Source organism: Zingiber officinale, chromosome 2A, assembly GCF_018446385.1.
Source record: "Zingiber officinale cultivar Zhangliang chromosome 2A, Zo_v1.1, whole genome shotgun sequence".
Lineage (NCBI taxonomy): Eukaryota > Viridiplantae > Streptophyta > Magnoliopsida > Zingiberales > Zingiberaceae > Zingiber > Zingiber officinale.
In genome coordinates, this window is record NC_055988.1 from 87,167,146 (window position 1) to 87,191,993 (window position 24,848).

A 24,848-nucleotide genomic window follows, 5' to 3' on the forward strand; every position below is an offset into this window, starting at 1 on the left:
ACTTGCCGACCAAGTTTTATTTGTTGGAAAAAATAAAAGAAACTACTAACTATAGAGCAAAAGCTGAAGTTCTCACCATAGTGACCCTACAAGACAAGATTAGACATCCAATAAAACATTTTGTATCATTGAAAATTAATTTCAAAACCTATTAAAATAATCATCTATACAGATCTATACATATATCAACTGCGTCAATTCTTGAGAGCAACTATCACAAAGCTATTAAAGCAAAAACAGTAAAATCATCACCTTCGCCTTAACAGCCTCTCCTCACACTCTAAATACCACAAAGCTATAAACTTAGAATACAAATTTTAAAAAATGATACACTGACTCCTAATCAAACTATTTAGGATTAAAAGTAGTAATAATTTTATATGCTAATAGTGATCAAATTGTAATATTATCAAACCACGCCCCTATATATGTCTTTTGATAATACAACAATTAATGGTTAACAGAGTGGCTCTGATGGGTGATTTTACTAGAATAGGTAATATAAGTGAGAAATAATATACACTGCCTGCTACATCAGTGGGCCAATTGGAAATCTCCCTATACATCAAATGTCTGATTTGGTTAATTTAGAAGAATTCCCTGGTCAGCAAGATGATGCTGGATCTAATCGTTTGCTCTCCAGGCAAACTGCTGCAATGTCTACGATACGACAGTCAACACACTCGATAGCATTGCACAAAAATAAACTAGAAAAACCTTGTTTTCAAGGCAAAAAATAGAAATTTCGCAATGCTGATAATTAACCACGAGGTGCTGGCATCTGCTGTTTCCTGATCCTTTCTCCAGCCTGCACCATGCTGAACCACAAATTTGTATTAGTCCGAGCAGTAAACAAAAAATAGCAATTTTTGCAAACTCAACTCGGGTGGCTAATTTCAGACCAGATTACTTATGCTACTCATCTAAGTGAGATAATGCATCTGAAGGAACGATTCAGTCTGCCTAAATAGCTTTTATTGTAAAGATGCATCCTGAAACAAAGTTGTTACCTGATGTCATGTGGAGTGATGAATATCCACTGGGAACCTTGACTCGCAGCAAAATCTACTAGAGTTTCTAAGCTGATCTTACGGCTCACCGCATCCTAGAAATACAACAGTTATCAGTGAATGCCAATAACTGATGCCCGAGCAAGAATGGAATGTGCTGGTCGACAACCCACCATGAACACATCAAACTCATCCATGGCACGAAAAGGAGATTCTGTCATTTCGTGAAGAGCTAATGCAAAACAAAGCGTTGAAAAGGAACGCTCACCGCCTACAAAATATAATGTGTATCAGTTGAACCATCTTGTTTTCTTAAGAGAAGTAGATGTTAGAGTAAATCTACACTTAAAATGCCGAACAAATTAGTAAGTCAGCAACATCATTAATACAGATTTTTATAGGTAGAGATTAATTGAATGGCAGAGGGAGAGGATGAATTGGAGAACTATATGTGAGTTACTCTAAAGTTCAAAAGGTACAAGAAATATTATTAGGTCACAATATCACATAAACTCACATATCGATTGCTTGTCTAATTTATTTGACAAGAACTCTATGGGGCACAGATGACTTGCTGAAGCTTTGCATAATTTAACCTAGTCAGCAATTTGTTAGGTCCTAAGGCTTGCCATAAATTTAATTTGACTAAGTGATCAAGACAGTCTTCATAATAGTTCATAAGAAATGGGAAGAGGTGAACAAGACCTGAGAGTCCTCTAGTATCACGAATTGCATTCCCAGATGCATCTTGAGGCATTTTCACCTACAAATAAAACAAAAAAGCCAAATGCATTTCAGAAACTAAGGGATCAATTTAAAGGGAATATACTCTTTATACATGAACAAAAATGTAACAAGCAAGTACCTCGATAGACAAGACCTTCTTTTCATAATCTACCTTGACATGCCCACTAATGCCTTTCTTCCTCAAGTGTCCATTAAACCTGAACAAAAAATCAACTTGTGTGATAGATACTATTAAAGGACCAGAGCATTTCATCATAAACGGTTGAATTCAATCCTTGCAAAATTGCATGTTATCTATGCATAATCAAGGATGTGCTATTAATGATGAAGTACCCCAAGAACTCAGTGCAGTTGTTCATTTTTGCTTTTGCACCTTAAAAGTATAGAACTTAAATCTAAATGGGAAAATATATTGCAAAAAAATATCAAAAAATGTTCATTTTGCTGGTGATTAAATCAACTGAATGTAAACATGGCAATGGAAACAAAAATATAATGCACATACTGCCAAGTTAGTTGCCGTTTAAGAAGAGTTGCATTTCTTTGAAATTTGCCCCAGCGCAGATCATGTGCCTTCTGGCATGCCTAGTAAACAAAAAGGCAAAGAAAATAGAGCAAAAGACTGCCTTATTAAAGGTGTCAAAGTGCATTAGCAATAAGATAAAAAGAGCATTTGGCATCAAAAGAAATTAAATTTGAGACGAGTAATTTCAATTTATTAAACAGATGCGTAATCCTCTCAAGATCAAGAAAAGAAAGATTCTTAGAAATAGCAGTTATCATGAATTCAAATAGCACAAAGAATAAAATTATCCTATTACAAAAAGGAATATAATATAAAATTACTAGCATCAAAACAATCCAAATTATTACACTGGGGATCAGGAATTAAATAAATCAGAAGGGTGCACCAAAAGTTGAGAATCTCTGAAAGGTGAACCTGGTTTCAGAAACTAACAAAGGCACGAGCACACCTTCTCTCATACCCATTAGTCCACAAATCCCCTAAAGTCATATTAAGGTGACTTAGTGAAATCATCTTGAGATTCGCAGTTGACATTGAGCCACCAGGAAGTTGTGTACGCTATACACAGACACTTCTGCTGAAGTTACTGGGAGGCTACGTTAAGAGTTTACAGGAGGCCTAAGATTAACACTTTTTTAGAAAATCCTAATCCTACATCGGAGCTTTGATACCAAGTAGAGTAAGGAAAAACAAAAAATTGTGTGGCATTGTCCAGTATAACTATATGTATACTCATGTGAGATTAAACTCATTTGATATTTATATTTTTTAGTATAACAGAAAAAAAAGAGAATATTTGTAGTATGTATACAGTATACCAGACTTGAACATACATTTAACTTCTCACGGATCACTGAGTAAGTTTGGCGCTTCTTTGCAATTTTTCGCTCTTTTTTGTGATATATTGTTCTCAGATCATCAATAGATTCACTATGCCTGCAGACCAACCAATTAACCCATTAGTACTACTCTAAGATATGAGAATTTTTTTTTAATAGAAATGGTGCATCATATGAAACCTTTGGCTCTCATGCTGAAGCCTTTGTTTCAATCTGCTTAACTGAGCACTTAGTTGTTCAGGATTAGATCCACTTAAGCCCCCTAAAGCTTCAATTTCACACTCCTGACAAATAATGGAAGCCTTCTTAAAATTCTCCTGGTGATTCACAAATAAAATTAGTTCAACAACAATAGTATTAACACCTAGGATAACTCTGCAGTAGAAATAATAAACAAGAAAATATCAAGTCATCAACAGTTCTAGCGATTCATTCCTATCTTCCAGTCTTGTATCTTAAATTAGAAAGAAAAAATAATTACATGAGCATATCTTCATGAGCCACCTTAGCTTCAGCTTTAGTAATTGCTTATAGCAGGCACAATAAGCCCATTCCACAATTGAAAAAAAAGACAGCGTTTAAAATACTAAGTGACACTTTGACCTGAGGATAGAACGAACAGGTGAATGGATTAATTCATTGTTATTAAATCCAGACTACTAAACCAGCCAGTCCCACTGGAGGAAAAGGAATCTAAGACCTGGTCCGGTTCTATGATTGGATAGAAAGTGCAGTCGAACCATAAAAAATCAGATTCAACCAACTGGTGTGACAAACCAGCCTGGTTTTGTCTAGGCTATATGCCTTCTGATATTAGAGGAGTAATCTTTTGCTAACTAAAATCATGATGGAAGTTGAAGCAATGCCCTTGCCCTAAACCCACCCTTCGTCTTTTGATCTCTTGCTGCACACTAGTGCCAGCCCTCATTTTCCTCCGCATCTCATTCTCTTCATCTCTTGTTCTCACTCACAATGTTGCGCTGACGAGGACACCATCAACTGCATACTTCTTAATCCATTCATCCTACACCATCAATGGATCCATTCCGGTTGTTCATCCAGCCATCTGCTGCGGTGTTTCGCCCTAAGAAATTTTAGCCTTTTGTTTTACATAAATTTGATTAATTAATTAATATTAAGGTTTTAGATGTTCTTGAAAAGAATTAATAATTCCACGGGAAGATGTAGATTCGATAACATCTCTTTGTTCTGCATGTCATGGTCAAGAATTCTACCAGATGAGTATTTTTCATTTATATAAATTAATTTTAATATTTTTATTTTATTGTTTTTTAATATTAGATAGACAGTCTTCCTCCAGTTTGCCTACCGAGTAAATCCGGAGCATAACTTATGTTTTATTTCACATTTGGCAAGAGGCAAAGTTGGAGGAATTAATTCACTAGGAAATCAAAAGTCATAATTGTAAGCCACTGGACCGTAATATTTAGCTGTTCATTCAACAAAATTAAGGTTTTCCCAATTTTCATCCTTTAATTTTTCTCTCATTCATATATTCATTTGATATTATAAAAATTAACATCTATGTAATTGTTAAGTTTTTTTCCAATATAATTATTAGTCATGGCAACCACATTGACATCATCGACAACATCATCATCCCCTTCTGAACTAGAGAAAAGTGCAACTAGAGGAAAATTTGACATTGCAAGAGGGCATTAGAAGCAAAATTACACATCCTTAATTTTTATTAATATTTCATGTTCAAAAAATTAGATTTATATTTATATTCTATACCAGATTTCCATTTCTTAGTTAGTTTGTCAAGGTCAGTTCTTAGCTCAACATACAAAAACAAAAAAAGGGCAGCCCAGTGCACGAAGCTCCCGCCATGAGGGGTCCCGAGGAAGGATCCATTGTACGCAGCCTTATCCTACTTTTTGCAAGAGGCTATTTTCAGGATTTAAACCCGTGACCTTTTGGTCACATGGCAACAATTTTACTGTTGCGCCAAGGCTCCCCTTCTTCTTGGCTCAATATACAATTCTACCAATTGACCCACTACTTCAAACAGTGAACCAATAACTTGGCGCTTTTCCAATTTGATTTCCAATTCATTGTAACGTTATGATTCTTTAACCCCTATACATAACCGTTTAATCAACTCAGCATGTGATATATTTCTTGATAAATTCTCACAATCAATTTTCCCCTTAACAGAACTACAAAATTAATACTAACTGATAGGTTGCCATTTTACAAAACTAAACCATAAAACTAAACTTGATGATCAAGTAAAAAAGAACAATAGAAGATTTTTGAGATTCAAGCTTGAGCATGGTGAGATGCGGAATGGATCTTTATCTTTAAGCTGTTAAAAATAATAGACTCATAAAAGCGGATTAAATACCAATATACTTAAATGCTAATCAGTTCACTCATATATTGTAAACAGCATCATGGGCAATTTAGTGAAGAGCAATTTAAACACCACAATTATGATGAAGAAAATAACCTGCCGCTTGTGTTGAAGATGTTCATGTTCTGCCTCTGCTTCTTTAATATCAGGTAGCACTTTCTTATGCATGACCCCTTCATAATGAACTTTCTCCTGAGGTAAGAATATCAGTTAATGCTTAGTATTTTTTTTGTTAAGCAACTCGAGATAAAGAGAGCATACAGTTTCCGCAGACTGAAGCTGTTCTTCTCTGAGCAACAGTTCATGCTCTGCTTTTTCAATGGCATCAATATCTTCTTTCGTTGAATCTGAAAAATACATTGGGAAAATGCATTCAACAAACAAAAACAAAGCATGAAGAATATTGATTTCCTTTATTAAAAAAAGTCAACAGTGGTAGAAAAAATCAATCAAATATGTTACATATTTCACTGTAAAAATAGAAACCATATATATTAATATTATGCATCTTATTTAGATCACTTTGCAATGCATGTCGGTGCCTCCTATTCAAGGAACACGAGATCAAAGGGATTGGCAGTTGAAGAGTATTATTTTGCATACCGCACCACTCCTTTAAGGAAATTTTGAGTTTATTGACTTTTTCATCTGAAGTGGCTATCTTAACTTGGATTTTCTCTAGTAACATTTCCTTCCTTTGTGTGCTGTCTTCCAGTTGCTAAGAGAAAAGAAAAATAAAATAAAAGTAGGATTCGTCAAGTGGGAACAGCAATATAACCAGAGAACTATTTCTCCACTGGTAAAATACTAACTTGAAACTTACTGAAATTTCACTTGTAAACTCTTCGGCGTTGGGTTCGGATGAAGCATTCTGCTCAGCAGCATAAGCATCCTTCATTGCACTCAATGCTATTTGCTTAGAAGTCAATTTCCTTTCTTCACTTACCCGTAATTTCTGTGCACACAAACTGAATCTGTATGAGCAAGCTTAACATTGTGAAATTGAGAAAGAGATATTTACCTTCGCAATATGCAATTTGTTTTCAAGATCACGGAGTCCTTCCTCAGAAAGCCTTTTCTTGCCTTTGCACTCTCCAACATATTCTTTGATCTTAGAAACTTCATTCTGAAAAGAATATATTTGATCATCGACCCCGCTGCATAGGCGACCAGTCATACCCCTTCTGTATGGAGGAAGTGTAGTCTGGACAGAACCTCTGTAGAACCTATTTACCAAGGAAAAAACAAGTGCCATAACACTCTACACTATAATTAGGAAAAAACCATCTTAACAATGCAAATATTAATGACAATTTGACTATTATAATCGCCAATATTTGCAGAACAAGTAGTTCCAAGATGTTTAGTTGGTATTATACAAATTTATATGTACAATTTCACCAGAACTAGGAGAAATAAGAAACTCCATATATAGTAATTTTCCGAAGTTGTTTACAGCATAAAGCATTAAAGCACATAAAAGTAACAATTTAAGACTTAAATGTCTCAATCAATATAAACTTACATCCTATAACCATCTGAAGTGTATACTTCCTTCAAATTTGGGATTCTCTGTTCAAACGCAACAGATTTTCCAACTTCATAATCTTGCACAAGAACTTGCCTCTCCGCACCACCCTGCATCCAGGAGACAAAGTGATCAGATGGTAGCAGAATAAATTTTCAGGCACATGCAAAAGTAAAACTGTGAATGACCTTTGCAAAACATATTTGAAATTACCAAGGTCAATTTGCTTGCAAAGCAATCAAAGGAAAGAAATACGGATACATTAATACAAGTTGATGTGTTTATTGGTGAATTGTTGTGAATTAATTGGAATTTGATAGTTGTAGTTATCATTCAAATATTGTGAATATTGAACAAATGGAAAACAATGTCACATCAAGCCATGTTTGTCTCTACTATTACTGATCGACTACAGGAAAACACAAGAGAATGAACCAGCTATGTACAGATCGTAAACACAAAATCCAATTCAACCAGTGTCATTCTGAATGTGTCCACCATCACAAATCAAAACAATATAAGTTAAGGTGAATCTAGAAAATGTTTCCCTGAAGGTATCAGATAAGAAAACCATAAAACAACCAAACCAGGAGAACAAAGATGTCTAAGCTAACTCGAGAAGAACTCTTTCAAGCCAGTTTGTCTTCCTGATTGTTATCGGTACCTGTGGAATTTGTTTCAAATAAGATTAGAGGATGAGGTACATTAATGTTTTAACGCATTAGTATCTACAGGGTCCTTCCAGCGTAATTGGACCAGAACATTTACACTTGTATGAAAAAATGCATACTTAAAATATTCAGTTTCATTTCATAAATATTGTCAGACCTTAAGCACACATAGTATACCTGAAGCATCAAAGTGACATTGAACTATTATCATTCAATACTCCCACCAGATACATGCATAGTAATTCAGAGGTTGTCCTCAACATATAAAGTAGTTTACAAACAGATACAGAAGTTTTTTCACAATAAACAATTTCACTTATTTACAGCAGTTTTCAGCAGTTTGATATTGACCATCCAACACAGTGTGTCTTAATAAAAGAAATCTTCTCTAAAATAACTTGAGAATTCTATTCAGAAAATAAACTGTGAAACATGGCCAAATGCAGTAAAATAATTTATTTAAATCAAACTTCATGTGACAATAGTGAAGGCTCTAAAGTCCAGAAAGAATATTGCACATAATCAAAACACTATATCTAAAATCCTAATGTTTTACTAACCATATCTACCAGCACATTGAACACAATAGGATTTTCAATTTGCAGAAGCGATAGAGTAGTAGGATGATGTGTTCGAGGAAGGTTGTCCTTTGGGATATGCAGCCTGCATATAATAACCAAATGGGAAAAATTCCTAGCATAATGAAGCTGACAGTAAATGAAATATACATAAAAGAAGAAAGAGATACCTTGGTACTGAAAAATCATAAATGATAATCTGTATATTCCTGTAGTTTGCTTCTCGAGAACAATCTCGTAAAAGAAGTGAATCTTTATGATTGGTGACAATAAAAGCATCTAACAACTTCCCAATCGCAGAGTCAACTGCTAAGGCCCATACATCACTGTTTTCCAACTTCTGTTGTATAAAATCCATGAAGATTCAATTTTAATTTTAAGTTATTTACATATTGGATCAAGAAAATATGAACAAATACATTCACTAAAATAAGGCACTAAAAACACAAGAACAATTGACTTTCACATACAACGTGCGCTCCAATTGGACCAATAGGAGAGCTTTTGAATTTTGTATGATGCCTTTCAATAGATTGTAAAAGGCTTAGAACCCTTTCCCCACCAAATGCCGTTACCTGAAAACATGGAATGATTAATCAACCAACAAAGACAAATAATCAATCAGTGTTAATGATAGATATGTAATACCTTGTTTCTTTGCCGTTGTTGAAGTTCACGTATTTGTGAATACAACTCCCTACATCGTCTTTCATTTTCCTCAATCTGCAGACAACAAGTGAATTAAGATAAACCTAGAAATGAATGCTCAATGCAAGAAGGTAAAACAAGAAAGAAATCTCTTGGATTGGTCTGGATAAAGTGAAAGAATGAGAAAATTGAGTTTAAGTGCTACCAACTATATAGAGGTTAATTGTGACAATGTATGTATGTATATATATATATATCATCCAGACACAAGCAATTACTACCACATGGTACCAGGGGCTAATCTTGTGCGTAATAAGGTGTTCTGATAAAAATGTCAAGTAGAATGGTTGAACCATCATTGGAACTCACATAACAGCAGTGAGGGAAGATTTTGTGCTATTTGGATTTTAAAACTTGACAGAGTTAGTAGTTTTTACAATAATCTTTGATAGACTTTTATTTCCTCAAAAACGGTCCAGACATACCTACTATTCATAAAATCCAGTTCATAAGTAAAGAAGATATTGTAATTGTTGGTGCAATTGTCCCTGGATCAAAATTGTTGACCAGTTTGACTTAAGCTTGAGTTTTGATGTTTGATAATATATGGAGATTGCAGGTGCAATTGTTCATTTGGGAGATTGTTGGTGTAATTCTCCACTGGTCAAAGGTTAACTAGTTTGATATGAGAGAATAGTCAAGTAGGTCAAGGTTGACTGGATATTTAACTGGAAAAGTCCTAACGGGATGTTAGGCAAGGGCAAGACCAACAGGATGGTTGGCAGAAGAAGAAAAATTAAGTGGGTCATAAAGGACCGGACACTTGGTGTGAGAAGTCCTAGTAAGTGAAATCGGGCAGTGAAGAAAGTCCTGGCGAGTGTAGATGGAAAGTCCTGGTAAGTGAAGCAAAGCAATCGAAAAATCTTAGTGAGTGAAGCCAAGTAATTGAAAAGTCCTAGTGAGTGAAGCTAGGTAATGAGAAAAACATGGTGAGTGAAGTCAGGTGGAAAAATCCTAGTGAGTGAACCTAGGTGGAGAAAAGTCACGGTGAGTGAAGTCCGATATTGGAAAACCCTGGTGAGTGAAGCCAGGTGAGTGAAGCTAGATAGTAAAAAGTCTTGATGAATGAAGCCAGGCATTAGGAAATTCAGATGGGTCAAAGGTTGACCAGACATCTAATGTTTGGAAGTCCAAGTGGATCATGAAGGACCGGACACTTGGCACGAGAAGAAAAGTCTAGGTGGGTCAAAGGTTGACTGGACACCTAATATTTAGAAGTCCAAGTGGGTTATATAGCACTAGACACTTAGCATGAGGAGAAAAGTCCAAGTGGGTTAAAGGATTAACCGAACACTTTGTGGAGAAGTCCCAGCAAGTAACGATTGACCAGAGATTGGGGCAAGGAAACACTAGACTTGGATTAAGCAAGTTAAGGTTGGGCAATCGATTGGGGCATTAATCGATTAAGTATTCAATTAGGAGGTTCTTGCGAGAACATAAAAAGGGCCCGAATCGATTGGGTTAAGCCTAATCGATTGGACCAATCGATTAGCGTTAGGAGATTCACGAAGAGGAATTCGCAAAAAACAGGATTGAATCGATTGGCCCAATTGATTTAGCCACTCCTAATCGATTGGGGTGCTTTATCGCAAGAACAAGCAATCAATTGAGGAAATCAATTAAGAAGGCTTAATTGATTGGGTCAATCGATTAAGGCCTTTTTGCAAATGAACAGAGAGTTGCGAAATCGATTGGGTAATCGATTAAAAATCTCTGAATCGATTAAGATGAATCACCAATCAATTAGGTTTAAAAAAAAGAGTCGTTCTGCATGTGTTGGACGGTCAAATGATGTGGCAATCGATTAGAAGTAAGCCTAATCGATTGGGAGGCGTCAAAGAACCCTAGAATAGGATTTTCGTGGACTTTTTCGAAGTAACTCTCACTCACAGTTTCTCAACTACACATGGCAAGTTCTTGGAGACTTAGGTGAAGTGCTGGTGCATTTCCAAATTGATCAAGAGATGGTTTCAAGCAAGAAGAGTTCCAACAGTCATGTACAATAGTAAACTTTTTAGGTTTTCTTTCACATTTAAACATGAATGTAGTGATATTAGATTGTCTATACAAGAGTATACACACAAGAAAAGTTGCATCTATAGCAATATACCAAATGAACAAAAAGATGATAAAAATTCATAGAGGACTGAACATACAATCAAACATATAAAAGGCAAAGTAAATTTGTCTTGAAGATTGATAATTTGTTATATAAGCAATCAAAAGACACGACCATAAGCAAAATGCACAGGCTTGATTAGAATTACAATGCATATTTAGCAAGGAAGACGAATATAACTTGAATCATTTAACTCCAACCTGATGAATCCAGTGACTAATAGGGGGAAAAAAAAGGGCTAGAAACTATGAAGCAAAGAAATAGAGGATCTTCAGAAAAAGCATACTTCTTTAGAGATCTCAGTAACAGCATTTCTAGCAACTGACAACCTTTCTGCTGCAGCGGATTCTTCCTCCTGCACCCTGACATGGACAACTTACAAATTAAAACAAATATATATATATAGAAATTGTTAGTCCAAATGTCAGGAAGAAACTTATCAGAAGTTTAAACCTTGTAAAATTGTCATGAGCCATATTAACTTCATTTTGCAGTTTCTCAATTTGCTCCTCAATCTTGGATGCTTCGGCCTTGCAATGAAAAACATATTAGGTGCACATTTTATATTCATGCAATTACCAAGCTAGGAAGAGCAATGACATTTTAATGAATAACTCCAAGACTCCTAAACTAGAAACAAGCACATCATGCTTTTATCTTTAACATATCTTTGTCTGAAACCTTTTTCATATTGGCATTATTATAAATAGTTAAATAAGTTAATATTATTTTGATTAATAGACACAATCAAATTCAATTGAGGCATTAATTATTTCAAATTAGTGCTATATTGGATTCAATCTACTTCTATTAGAGTCTAATTAGCTATAGAAAGTTGAGTTTGGGTGTGGGTTCAGATTGGAGAACTAGATCATAGTTGGACCAAAGCTAGCTTCAATTGAATTTGGCTCATTATGAATTAATCAAGATCATTTAGTAGTTTAATTTTATCAATATCAAAGGAATTGGGGATATGGATCTCATTCCATTAACATCCTTCATCTTCAATTCTCCCTTTGTGCAAGACCTTCCTCTTTGCATGTGTTGCAATGGTATCATTAGTGATGTCAACAGCAGATACTCAAAGATCGGATTTCTCAGGATGAGTTTGAGAATGATTCCTTCAGTAGTTATCCTGTAAAACAGCTTGTCAACATTGGGCTGCAACAACTAAAGGAGCCATAATATGTTGTTTGCTTGACATATCCAAAATTGAAATTCGATGGATTTGTTGTGTCTTTGACAATGGACTATATCAATCTTCCATATCAAGAAGATCTTTAATTGCCTTGCTTGAACCGACATTTCATCAGATTAAGTTTTCATCCTTGGTTGTGATTGATAATATGGATCAGATTCATTACATAGATGTGTTTGGTAAAGTGGATATGTGATCTATCAAAAGGTAACTCAGTTTACCAATTATAGCAGTTTCAACTGCTTGATCAACTAGGCAAAAGAGCCATTTAGGTATTCTCCAGTCAAGGACTCAAACTTGGAAGCCTTGGAAATGCCCATTCAAGTCAAGTCACATTACAATATATTGACATACAAATTTCATACAAACAAAAAGGCCCATACTCAAGAATACATTCAGTCCATTTTATCATTAAAACATGAGAGTGTCACCTTGAGTATGATAGAAGCATCCAAAGAAGCGCATATCATGAAGACCAAAACTGAAGGAGAAAGAATGGCAACAATACTAAACACACAGGACACAAATGCATAGATCCACATGAAACAAAGACTCACAGAGGGAGGGAAGAAAAGGAATTTCAGTAACAAAGGACAAATAGGAAAGTTAATCTTATTGTATATATACCCATCAATTTCTGATGGCATGATCAGAAAAGCGACAAAATCTCTGTCCTATAAATGATGGAGATATTTTTGAAGGAGCAATAAACATTGAGCGGGATTGCAATTCAAATATAGGTTAAGAGCATTGTTAGACATAGTGTAACTTTCCACTAGAATAAAACACTATGTATGTCTGAAAAAGTGCTAAATGATGTAGCATACCAGTGTATCTTCATATTTGTGTGCTATTAGTAGTTAATTTCCTAGAAGTATGAATAGTGTGGCAATACATGTGCACTACAAATTCTTGTATGCAACTATGCAACCAAAAGAGCAAGAAGAATACACTTAATCTAGCTTTCAGAATCATACCATGAAAGAAAATGCAGCACAATATTCACACAATATACAATCCTAAAATTAGCAAAAGCACACATGTATATGTACAACAGAACCTAGAAAGCAAACCTGTGAATTTCTAGAGTACTGCTCCTGTATATCATGAATTTGTTGCTCAAGCAACTTCTTTCGAGCTGTCAATTTCCTAGCTATGTTTGTTTCACGAGAATGCTCCTCCTCAAGCTCAAGCCTCTCTTTTGTAGCCTAAGATAGCAAAACCAAATAGTTAAAGACTACAGTCAGCTAATAAAAAATTTGCACAAAGCTACATTTCCTTGTTTCGACAGACCCAATTCATAAACAAGCAATATATTAAAGTAGGATAAAGGAAACCATGAAGGACCCATCAATATGGAATAGTTACCTCAAACAATAAAGCAAAGTAGGTAAGCTGGATAAGCCATAAACAACTAGAGAAGGTTTCTACTTAACAACATAAATGTAGACAACAAGTCCAATAAGAATGCTTAGCAACATAATTACCACAAGCCCATTTCTGCAAAACTAAGGGAGCATTTGGTTTGTATTTTCCATGTTTTCTATTTTCATTTTCCAAGAAAATGGAAAATGCGTTTGGTTTGCATTTTCCAAGTTCGTTTTCTAGAAAACGAGAGAGCATTTTCTAAGAAAACGGAAAATTTTCTTAGAAAATGCGGAAAAGTCATTTTCCAAAAAAAACTGGAAAATGCAGTTTTCTAAAAATGAAAATGAAAATGAAAATGCAAACAAACCAAACACTCCCTAAGTTTCCTTGCTTGTTTATGGCTCACCACACTCATAAACGTGCACAATATTATAGAGCTAAAACCCAAGAGAGACTCACGAATATAACCATTGTTGCCTCAGACAGCAATGCATATATGAGATGAGTAAACCATAAGAATTTAGGAAATAGGTTTTTATTTTTTTTTCTATCAATAGAAATGGCAATTGCAATTTAGAATGCCAACATTATATGATAGCAGAAAATAACCAAAGACATATCCAAGTTAAATTACTCAAAACTACATGTTAACAGTGGTAGAAGTTACAAAAACTACTTTAATCTTCCTCAGCTAAGCTTTTGGCATACTTACAGATTTAAAACACAACATAGACTCTAAATTCAAGACATTCTAATAAGGTGGAATAATTAGAGGAATATGCAAACATGGTATTGGGCAAAAACTTGTGACCACTTCAGAAATTCAGAACTGGACATAAAAATTTAAACAGACAGGAGAATAATTATCCTAAAGGCAAACTTCAAAGCCCACAATCTAGATAAAGAGACCAGATATAAAAGAGTGAAAAGGATTCTACCGAACTAATTCAAAAGATAATAAAAATGTGTGCATTGGATTTATAGAGGAATGGAAGGGATTACTGCAACTGTATGCTGCAGTAAGCTTTTGACAGTAACCCTCCATAGACCCTCTTTCGACAAAATTCCTATGCAAAAATTAAGATAAAAACTTTGATACTCTTGCATAAGAAGAAGAATTGCACAGAAAGTTCAAGAACCACCCATAGGGCATAAATCCCACAGCCAGCCACCAGAGCAAGAAAGAGAAAACGAGAGATACATGGCCCAGCTCACAACTCCCCAAGAAAAAAATATACTACAACTCAGTAGAAAATAGCCTCTTACCTCTGACAGACTCTGCTGCAAATTTTCTTTCATTCTTCTTGCTTCAGAAGTCTTTTCCATCAAGTGTGCAATTTTAGCTTTTTGAGTTGTAAGCAATTCCTTTATATCATCGACAATAGTCTAACAAGAAGCGACAAACAATAAGATCACAAAAAATAAATAATCCTTCAAAGAAAAAATATCATAACCAAAATAAAAGTTTATCAGAATTAATGCCATGCACTAAAAGTTAGCAATGTATTCTGACTAGTTAAAATGGAAAGATATAAATAGAACCAAAACTTGATCGTCTCATTTCAACAAGCTGAATTTAGCAACATCAACTTCAAATATTATCATCTAAGACAGTCATGTTTTTCATAATTGTGATCATAAACAGATAATCAGAGAGAAAATTAGAGGTATTAATTGATTACAGCATGAGCCTACCTTTCCCTATGTTAAAATTTTCGTTTTCTAATTACTTCTTCCTTGTTCTTCTCCAAGCTTTTCCATACAATTATTGGATTCTCATCAAATTCACCTTTTAGTTTGATAAACAACCAACTCATGTTTTTGATATCTATTAAGTCAAGTCCTTACATAATACTAATACAATTATAGGATGAACCAACTTGGTATTGCATAAATGCTGAAAAAAATATTAAATAGAACAATTATTAAACTTAGAGCTCGCCGATGCAGTCTGTAGAGTCAAATGTAACTAAAGTTTGCTGACACTGGACCAGCTGGGCCTCCATGCACATCACCCCGACATGTGGATATAGTATGGAAGCAGTACAGAAACAGATAGAAACTGACCAGCATTTGTACCACAACCCTAGTATTTAAATCAGAATCCTATGGCAATTAGAATTTTTCAGGGATTTACATGTGAAAAGATAACACTAAAAGGAGACTGCAAGAAACTTTAGGCAACATTACAAATCATCCATAAGGTATTGTATTTGAGTAACAACTCATTGAACTTCAACCCAAAACATATGAGAGCGTTTTATCAGCATAGAAATGTGCTTTAAGGATAAAATACTGGCATAAAGAAGCTATAAACTAACAGAATTATCTGAATATAGAGATATTTAGGACAAAGGTTTTATTTCAATAGTGCATATATACTAAGTTACAACAGGCTAAGGTAAAAAAACAACCCTTTCATCTTAACCAGTAATATAGCGAGGATCAGATAAACTTATTATTCAATAAAGTATCAGATACGATATTTGTTCCAGATGATTTAAGGAAAACCAAACTAATGTATAAGCATGAGGTAAAGGTTAACCCCCAGTGTGTGTGATCTTACTGTATATTTGTCAATTCTGGCTTGACATGTAGGGATTCTGTCTTTGAGAATTTTAATTTTTTCACTTTGTTCCTGAATTTCTCTGTCAACATCATACACCCATGACCATGCCAATTTCTTTTTCAAAAGTTGTAATTCTTGAGCAATTTCCTCCACATGCTCCATGCTCTTAATCTTGTTACGCAGCTCATCAAGTTCCTTAATTATGGGCCTTATTGATGACTCAAGTTCATCGACAATTGCATTAGCAGCAGTAAGCTCAGTCCTGATATTTTGTAGAAGCTCGCTAACTTGCTGAAGAAGTGTAGCTTTAAAGAAGAACTACGAGCATATAACGTTTCAGGTTAAGAGATCATAGAAAGTATTGTTTATGTGCTACAACACTATAATGCTAAATATTGAAAGAAAATTCAACTTCTTCCCATGAGAAGCAATATAACATCTTTTAAACTCAGCTCTTAGGGTCCATTTACATGGATGGAAAGTCAAGAGGGAGAGAAATGCACAAAAAAAAACTGCATATGAACCTCCTTCATCTATGTAAATTTTTTGTCACTTTTCCTCCTCTCCCTCATATCCTCCATCCAAGTAGGCCCTTAATGTAGAGCAGGAACAAACGTTCAGTAGAATGCCCACCTTAAACTTGTCCTTATCATTCCCAGAATGCAAAAATTCTCTGCTTTTGTCCTGACTCATTATAACACATGGATTTTCAACATCAATCTGCAAGAATTGTAAGCAAAACATATCAATAGCTATAATACAATAACCTTCATTAAGAAATTTAATAAATGAAATTTTGGACATATCAATAAAGTAGACAATGATCAAAGGTCTTGAATGAATACTACAAGATGCAGCATATAAAATCCCTTCACACAAAAACAAGTTTCAACATTGGTTAGTGAGTAGCAAAATCAAAGGCCATATACAGTCTTTCGCAACATTAGTTAAAATATTGTACTGTGTTCACTTAAGATATTGTACTATGCTAGGTGTAGCATGATTCACTATTTCACTGTACATATCCAGAAATAAAGGCTATGAAAAATTCATAGAAGGGCAAGAAATATGGATATTCAAGGTAATACTTTATTATTTTTTAGGGTATAGCCCATAGAGAAGTGATAGCAAGTTAAAACAAGTTCAATTACCCGAGATGTACAGTCATTCAGGATCAATGTTTATATATGTGGACAACTGCAAATAATATGAAGACAAGTAGAAAATACACATATATATGTATATATTGGAATGCACTTAATTACAGAATCTCCAAAATGTCCTCCAAATTTTAACCTCCGCATTGCTTAAAAAAATTTAGACTTGAGATGCCAGATGGATTAGGAGCGCATAATCTCTTCATTTTCATTATTTTGACTGCACCCTATCTCATCCCATCAAACTATGTACCACTCCATGAGTACATACAAAATAATCCCACATAGAGAGCCAATTCAGGAAAATTAAACTGCCTAAAACCAGCAGCAATAGTTGCAATAACACAGAATGAACCAAATGAGAATTTAGAGCTCACATTGAAGTGCTCCACTAGCTCACGTAGCTCATCTTTCCGATTAGAAACCCTCTTTCCTATATGAAACCAGAAAACTAAAAGATGAATAAAGCCAGCAAAATGGACGGCAAGTGATCATCCCTTAATTTTAACACCATTACTAATACTAGGGGAAACAACAATAATTTGATAGCTTTTTACAGTTTAATTTCTCAGTGATTTTATACATATACAAAGAAATAAATGGTGAAGTCAAAAATTACCAACTTTGATGATTGTATTGTGTTTTATAGCAAAGATAACATAAGACTAAAAATTATTTACCATGTTGATCCTTCAAGGCTATTGAACTTGAAGACTCAGTTATCCTTCGTTCTATCATAATGATGCTGCCAAAGCTTTCAGGCTTGAAAGCTTCTGCTCCGCGGTTTTTGATTTCAACAAGAACAGAAGCATAACTGCATAAATATAAAAAGGTAAATCAACACTCTGCTATAAAACAGTGTTTATTATCAGTGTTTGAAGTATCTTATATAACTAAAAAATTTGGCATAAGGATAAATATTGTGAACACCAAATCAATAAAAATGATATTCAGCTGTCTAACAAAAAAAAAGATGAATGTTTGCTCAAAATTTAAAGCTAAATAACAAGTATCCAAGGCAAAACACAATTAAAATATGCATCAATTCCATAAAGTGCAAACTAAAATACTTATAAGCATCAAGCATTTCACTCCAAAGTATAATAAATAATTAAATATAGAAGTGAAAACACTAACTTTACAAGCATGCCACAGTTAAATATAAAATTCCACTCCAAAGAATTAACAGCTACCATGAAAATGTAATGATAAAATAGATTCTATGCACTTGTCTAATTGAGATTTCCAATGAACACATCAACAAAGTCGGATGTGGGGTAGAGGGGAGGAGAGTGGAGGATTTTACCAGAATGGCATTTTTAAAGTGGATAACATGCATGGGAAGAGAGAACCCTAGGATTGGAGGGAGTAAAAATTAAAGTTGAGATGTAAAGACAAAAGGGAGAAGGCAATACAAAGCTTAAATTCATAAGATCAATAATATGATCATCATAAAGTTATGATTAGGAACATGAATGTAAGTATGCCACATGTTCTCACATTTCCAAGTGTCAAAACATTAATGCCTACAAAGTTAAAACTATGTAACAAGAGCATCTTGAAATGTATAAGCGCCAATATTCAGACAACATCATTAAATTATCAAACGGTGGTAAATATAAGTTTACAGGAAACAATACAAAATAAATTGATCTAGCATTGTCTTTCATTTGTAATTTGCATGGTGTTTCAACAATAGTAGTTTAGAATTCGAGACTTTCTCATGGAAAAACCAATAGGCAAATATCACAAGTCCCCAAATATGTGGCAATTGGATAAAGTATGAAAAAATCATGAATGTGCAATTTATAATTTATCTGAGAAATTATAGAGAAAACTAATGTTTAAGCGATTTGAGAGTGATATTGTTTGGAGAGTAGAAAGACTATCTCCATAGAAATGTACGAACTGTAATTTCATGAAAGAAAATGTCGGTTACCAATTCCAACCATGCCTTAGCACACTAAACGACCAAAAAGTGCATTCTCCTCCACGAATGTCTTGGAGATAATGCATACTATTGACCGATAAAGAGTATCAATACTGGTAAAATATCCAAAGAGACTAGCAACTTAGCAAGCTAAGCATGAGTAAAATTAAAAGGAGAGAAAAAGCATTCCAGTCATACACCTGCAATCGACAATACAAAAAAAAAAGGAAGAAAAGTTGAAAATGAAGGGAAAATGGGAGATACCTGCATCCCGTCTTTATGAAATCTTTCAGGCTGGAAGCCCTCTGAGTACCCCTCGCTCGAGACCCAAAAGCGACGCAAAGCGCCGTAAGTATCGCACTTTTCCCGCCTGCACAATACATCTCAAATCGCAAGCAGGAATCCAAAAAAAAAAAAAAAAAAGATTAAAACAAGCTGGAATCGCGCATACTCCCATTTTGGCCGGTGATGAAGTTAACCCAGTCACCGAACTCGATCTCAAGGCTGCTGTGGCACATGAAGTTCTCCAGGCGGATCCTTGAGATGATCCCGGCGCCGGATCTCGCGGGATTCCCTCGCGCCTCCGCGAAAACCCTAGAATCTGACATCCCTCCCTCAGTTGACTCACCCTGCCAGAGGGGAGGAGAGGGACGAATATGCGAGAGGAATGCGGGAGAGAGGCGGAGACAGCGCGCGAACAGCCTAGTGGAAAAATATCCAGATCGACGCAGAGGCGGTCCAAACCGGTCGACTTGGCCCGATCGGCTTATTAAGGTTTCACGTGAGGCTGAGTCCGGCCCATCGTATGTAGATTTTTGTGTCCGGTCTGATCAGAGCAGACCCGATCCAACTATGTTTTTTTCGATATTTTACTAAACTTATTACTCATTTTTAATTAATCTTCATAATTTCAAAAACACTTATTACATTCTTGTTATATCTCTTTTTTTTCCGGTTCAAATTTTTTCTTTCTGTATTTAAATATTCTTCAACTTACTAAAAAAAATTGATGGATAGATTTAAAGAATTTCAAATCATTTTAAATAAAAATTAATATACTTTTGTAAATCTTTTAAATATTTATGTTGTTAGATCTAAATTCATTCGACAATATAAATTAATAATAGTAAATTTTAAATGGTAGAATAAAAATTTTATCAGAGAAATATAATGAAAATATGATATGTGTATGATCCGATGATGAGGAGGGGCTCGCTCAGCAGAGAGGTCAATGATACAATGGAGGTCAAAGTCCAGACGGTCAACGCTCTGTACCGCTGGTCGATCGGACGACCCCCTCGCCCGACCAACTCGAAGGACAGTTGAGTTGATATCAACCCGATGATTACCACAGCCCGGTCGCATACCGAGCTTCCGACGCTCAAACAGACAAGCTATGTGTCGAGAAACTAGTCCGCTCGGACTCACATCGGCAAAACGGTGACGACTGAGCAGATTACATTCAGACATAGCTTCTCCGTTCTGCATAACAATGGAGTCCGGACAGTGGGATATTGGCCGAGCGGCCATTCCGCTCGGCCCGAGGGCAAGATTGCCCGGACGGTCGAGTGTTGGCCGAGCGACTCTTCCGCTCGGCCTGTAACAGACAAAAGGAAGATCAGAGGATATCTTTCTGGGAACCTATGCCACCGACAGACGACATGCTTGGCGGCATGGTCAGACAGAAGATTGTACGACGGAAGCTTCCGCTATCTTGTCAGAGATATGCTTAGGTCGTTAAGATATGATGTCAGAAACACTTTTCTGACACGTCTTTTCAGGATATGCTTTGAGAAGCGTGCGTGCATCGAGAAGCGTACATGCGCTCCTCGGGAGTCATATATAAGGACCCCCAAACTTCGACAGAGGTATGCATAATCTTTACTGTAGCTACGTTACTTTGTTTCTTTGCTTCCTCGTTTATACATCATCGGAGACTAACTTGAGCGCCGGAGGGTCATTGCTGGGAACCCCTCCCTGGCCCGGCACTAATGTCGTTGTGGTTGCAGGTCTTGCTGACTAGGAGTCCATTAGCGGTCAACATGAGCACCACGTCCCCAGCATCCATCGCCTCGACTCTCGGACAGGATCAAATTTGGCGTCGTCTGTGGGAACACACCTGCATCCGAGCCAAGAAAATGGAAGAAGCTGGACGACTTCACACCGTGACGCTCACTCAAGAGGAGCTTGATGCACTAATATAAGCACGAGCGGCAAAGATAGTCGAGCAACAACAGCAAAAGGCACTAGGCGACCGACTGGCGCAACAAGCAACGTCGACCTTTAGGGGCCGAGCAGCTCACGACGATCGACCAGAGTAGTATTCTATTTGGGGACAAAATACACTGTCGATCGGCATGCATGGAGAAGCTCCACCCGTGCCTATTCCATTCAATTGGGCTGTTCCAAACGCCCTTAGAGGTTGCGCAAGTAAATCAGGAGAGGGGATCTTCTTCAGACGAAGCGCCCGTTCATGACGCAAGGAAAGGCAAGGCGCCCCGAGCTGACGCGTCTCCCGAGCGGATCAACCGTCAGTTCTCCGAAGCAATACGTCAAGACCCTTTGCCGAGGCACTACACTCCCTTGGCAATAGGAGAATACAACGGATCAACCGATCCGGATGATCATTTGGGAAAGTTTTGTAGGATCGAAAATAATTTAGATATCTCCACAATTACATGATATTGTCCACTTTGGGCCTAAACCCTCATGGTTTTGCTCTTGGGCTCTCTCCAAAAGGCCTCATTCTAATTGAGATATCTTTTCTCTTATAAATCTATGATCTTTCTCATGTGTTTCCAATATGGGACTATGTTTGTAACCTTGCAACCCCAACAATCTCCCCCCCCCCCCTCAAACAAAGGACCATAGGCTTCACACGTCCGATCCTCGACCCACCAGGTCTTCCTGTCCCTCAGTCCACCCGACCTACTAGGACTTCTGTGCCTAGTCGCAACTAGGACTTCCTGCCTGGTGTCTGGTCCTCTTGATCCGAACATAAGAACCCCCACTTTCTTTGTTCGAGGTTAATATTGTACCCACATGGCTCAATCAGACCATAGCTCTTGTGCACAGTCGGCGGTTAAACCTTCTGGCAGTCTAGGCTCTGATACTAATTGTAAAATTTGAAGCTCTACATTTGTATCTACAAAATAGAGTTAGAAAAATATATGTATAGACATTTTATATAGATTTATGAGTTAGGTCCTGTCTTCCCGAGACCAGAACCTAGTCAGGGTCTCAATTTAGGGATCCAAAATGGACCTAAACTGGACTGACGCCTACTGTCCCTTAACTGGGATGCGTCCTCACAGTCACTCTCCTCCAGTGACTTACCTGTCAGACGTTCGGTCAGCCCTTCGACCTGTCTGGACTTTGTGCTAGCTATCCGGTCAACCCGTCGACCTAGTTGGACTTCGTGCCAAGCGTCCGTTCAGCCCGTCGACCCGCTTGTACTTCGTGCCAGCTATCTAGTCAGCCCGTCGACCTAGCTGGACTTCTCGCCAAGCGTTCGGTCAGCCCGTCAACCCGCTTGGACTTCGTGCCAGACATCCGATCAGCCCGTCGACCTGTCTGGACTTAGCCTGCATACTCGATCAAAGCATTAGATAACGACAAACCTAACTTAACCTATTTGTCATTCATCAAAACCTGGGTTAAATCGTTAGTGCTAACCGCACCAACAATCTCTCTCTTTTTATGGAATGACAACCTGGTTAAGTTAGTGAAAACATATGCAAGAAAAAACAAGTAACAACATGCATTTATGTGGTTTTTAAGTTAGTTTGTATTTTCGGTTTGGTTTAGCTAACTTAACCACCTAACCCTCCCCCTTTTGCATTCATCAAAAGTAAGCATGGAGTTAAAGTTATTAAACACAGTTAAGTAAGGTTTAATTCAAGTCAATTTTAGTTTTCAACTAAAGTTAGACTTAAACAATTAAGTTATACATAATTAGGTTTAAAGTTTAAGTTAATGGAATTTAAGTTTTTAAGATAGGTGTATAAGTTTTAAATGAATTTAGAAGATTTTTTTTATTATTATTATTGTTATTATTTATTCATTTATTTATTATTATTATTATTAATTTTTTTTAAAGGGATTTCTAATGGAATTTCTAAAACGGTGTTTAAAAGGGATTTAAAATAATTTTTATAATATGTTTCATTATAATTAACATACGTTTGATTCAGTTTTGATTTTAGATTTAAATTAATATTAGTGGTTAATTTAAGTTTAAGATTAATTTTAAGTTTAAGTTAAAATTTTTAATTGTAATTTCAATATTAAGTTTTAATTTTCAGTTAAGTTAAATTAAGTTTGAAAATAATTTTTAAGATTAAAGTAATGTTTAAGAATAAAAATAAGTTTAAAGTCTAAATAATAATTTTTAAAGTGAAAATAATCTATAAAAATAAATTTATTATTATTATTATTTTTTAAAAGTTAACAAAATTTTATTAAAGTGAAAAATAATATTTAAAAGAATTTTTTAAAATGATTTTTAAAAGTTTTTAAAAGAATTTTTAAAATGATTTTTTAAAAGTTTTTAAATCAATTTTTAAAATGATTTTTAAAGTTTTTTAAAAATATTTTAAAAGAATTTTTAAAATGTAAAATGATTTTTTTAAAAAGTTTTTAAAATAATTTTAAAAAGAATTTTTAAAAGTTTTTATAGAATTTTTAAAAGAATTTTTAAAGAATTTTTAAAATAGTTTTTTAAGAATTCTTAAAATAATTTATTAAATAATTTTTAATGTAATTTTTAAAATAAATTTTTAAAGAATTTTTAAAATCGTTTTAAAAGAATTTTTAAAATAGTTTTAAAAGAATTTTTAAAATAGTTTTTTAAAGAATTTTCAAAATAGTTTTTAAAGAATTTTTAAAATAGTTTTTAAAGAATTTTTAAAACAGTTTTTTAAAGAATTTCAAAATTATTTTTAAAGAATTTTTAAAATAGTTTTTGATCCTGTCCGAAAGCTGAATCAACGGACGCTGGGCACGTGACGCTCTCCGAGTCGCTGATGTGCATCTCCGACCGGTCATACGGTCCTCCGGCGAACCTGCAAGGAAGTCGGGCCGGGAAGGGGTTCCCGGCGGCAACCCTCCGACGCTCAAGTCAGGCAAAGCTCGACAACAAGAAAGTGGCTCCAAGAATTGTAGAACGCGTACCTCCGGTGAAGTATAAGGCTCCTTATATAGAGCGGTGAAAGAGCTCACGCACACCTACCGAGGCAAACACGTGTCCTTAGCCCATACCTCGGTATGTGTTTGTCAAAAAGCTTATCTGACACCATACTGCTACAGTCTCGGCACATCTTCGATGGGACAGCAGAACACATCATCACCAGACTAAGAGTATGGCCTAGTCATAGGACTAGACGGCTGTCATAAGATGTTCCTTGTCCTTCTCTCCCTAACCCATGCCGGGGCGTCCGTCCGGTCAGCTGGACGGGGCATCTCGTCCGGCCGGCCCTCATTTTACTCCCGGCCGGACGGCACTCACATCCCATCTGGCCT

The 24,848-nt window shown here is 35.7% G+C and overlaps 1 protein-coding gene across 2 annotated transcripts; it reads right to left on the reverse strand.

Moving 5' to 3' along the window:
• Positions 1-450: 450 nt before the first annotated feature.
• LOC122041440 (structural maintenance of chromosomes protein 6B-like) lies at positions 451-20,062 on the reverse strand. Of its 2 annotated transcripts, none has more exons than XM_042601120.1 (28): positions 19,780-20,062; positions 19,593-19,698; positions 18,079-18,212; positions 17,776-17,831; positions 16,875-16,961; positions 16,239-16,559; positions 14,939-15,058; positions 13,378-13,512; positions 11,560-11,636; positions 11,393-11,468; positions 8,928-9,002; positions 8,750-8,854; positions 8,450-8,619; positions 8,262-8,364; positions 7,028-7,140; positions 6,524-6,728; positions 6,326-6,457; positions 6,106-6,220; positions 5,764-5,849; positions 5,599-5,694; positions 3,303-3,439; positions 3,117-3,219; positions 2,263-2,342; positions 1,876-1,954; positions 1,716-1,773; positions 1,184-1,281; positions 1,011-1,105; positions 451-818 (listed from the first exon to the last, which is right to left on the reverse strand). In XM_042601120.1, exons 1-28 carry the CDS (start codon positions 19,934-19,936, stop codon positions 761-763), a joined length of 3,177 nt encoding a protein of 1,058 aa, XP_042457054.1. In that variant the 5' UTR covers positions 19,937-20,062; the 3' UTR covers positions 451-760. The 2 variants fall into 2 exon arrangements, with proteins under 2 accessions (XP_042457054.1, XP_042457053.1); XM_042601119.1 differs by having other exon boundaries at positions 17,776-17,849.
• Positions 20,063-24,848: the final 4,786 nt, after the last annotated feature.

Coding starts and splice junctions, on each gene's coding strand:
- LOC122041440 (XM_042601119.1), bottom strand. CDS start 19,936: ATGTCAGATTCTAGGGTTTTCGCGGAGGCGCGAGGGAATCCCGCGAGA. Junction 8,855..8,927: donor AACAACGGCAAAGAAACAAG/GTATTACATATC, acceptor CCATGTTTTCAG/GTAACGGCATTTGGTGGGGA. Junction 1,106..1,183: donor ATGAGTTTGATGTGTTCATG/GTGGGTTGTCGA, acceptor TTGTATTTCTAG/GATGCGGTGAGCCGTAAGAT.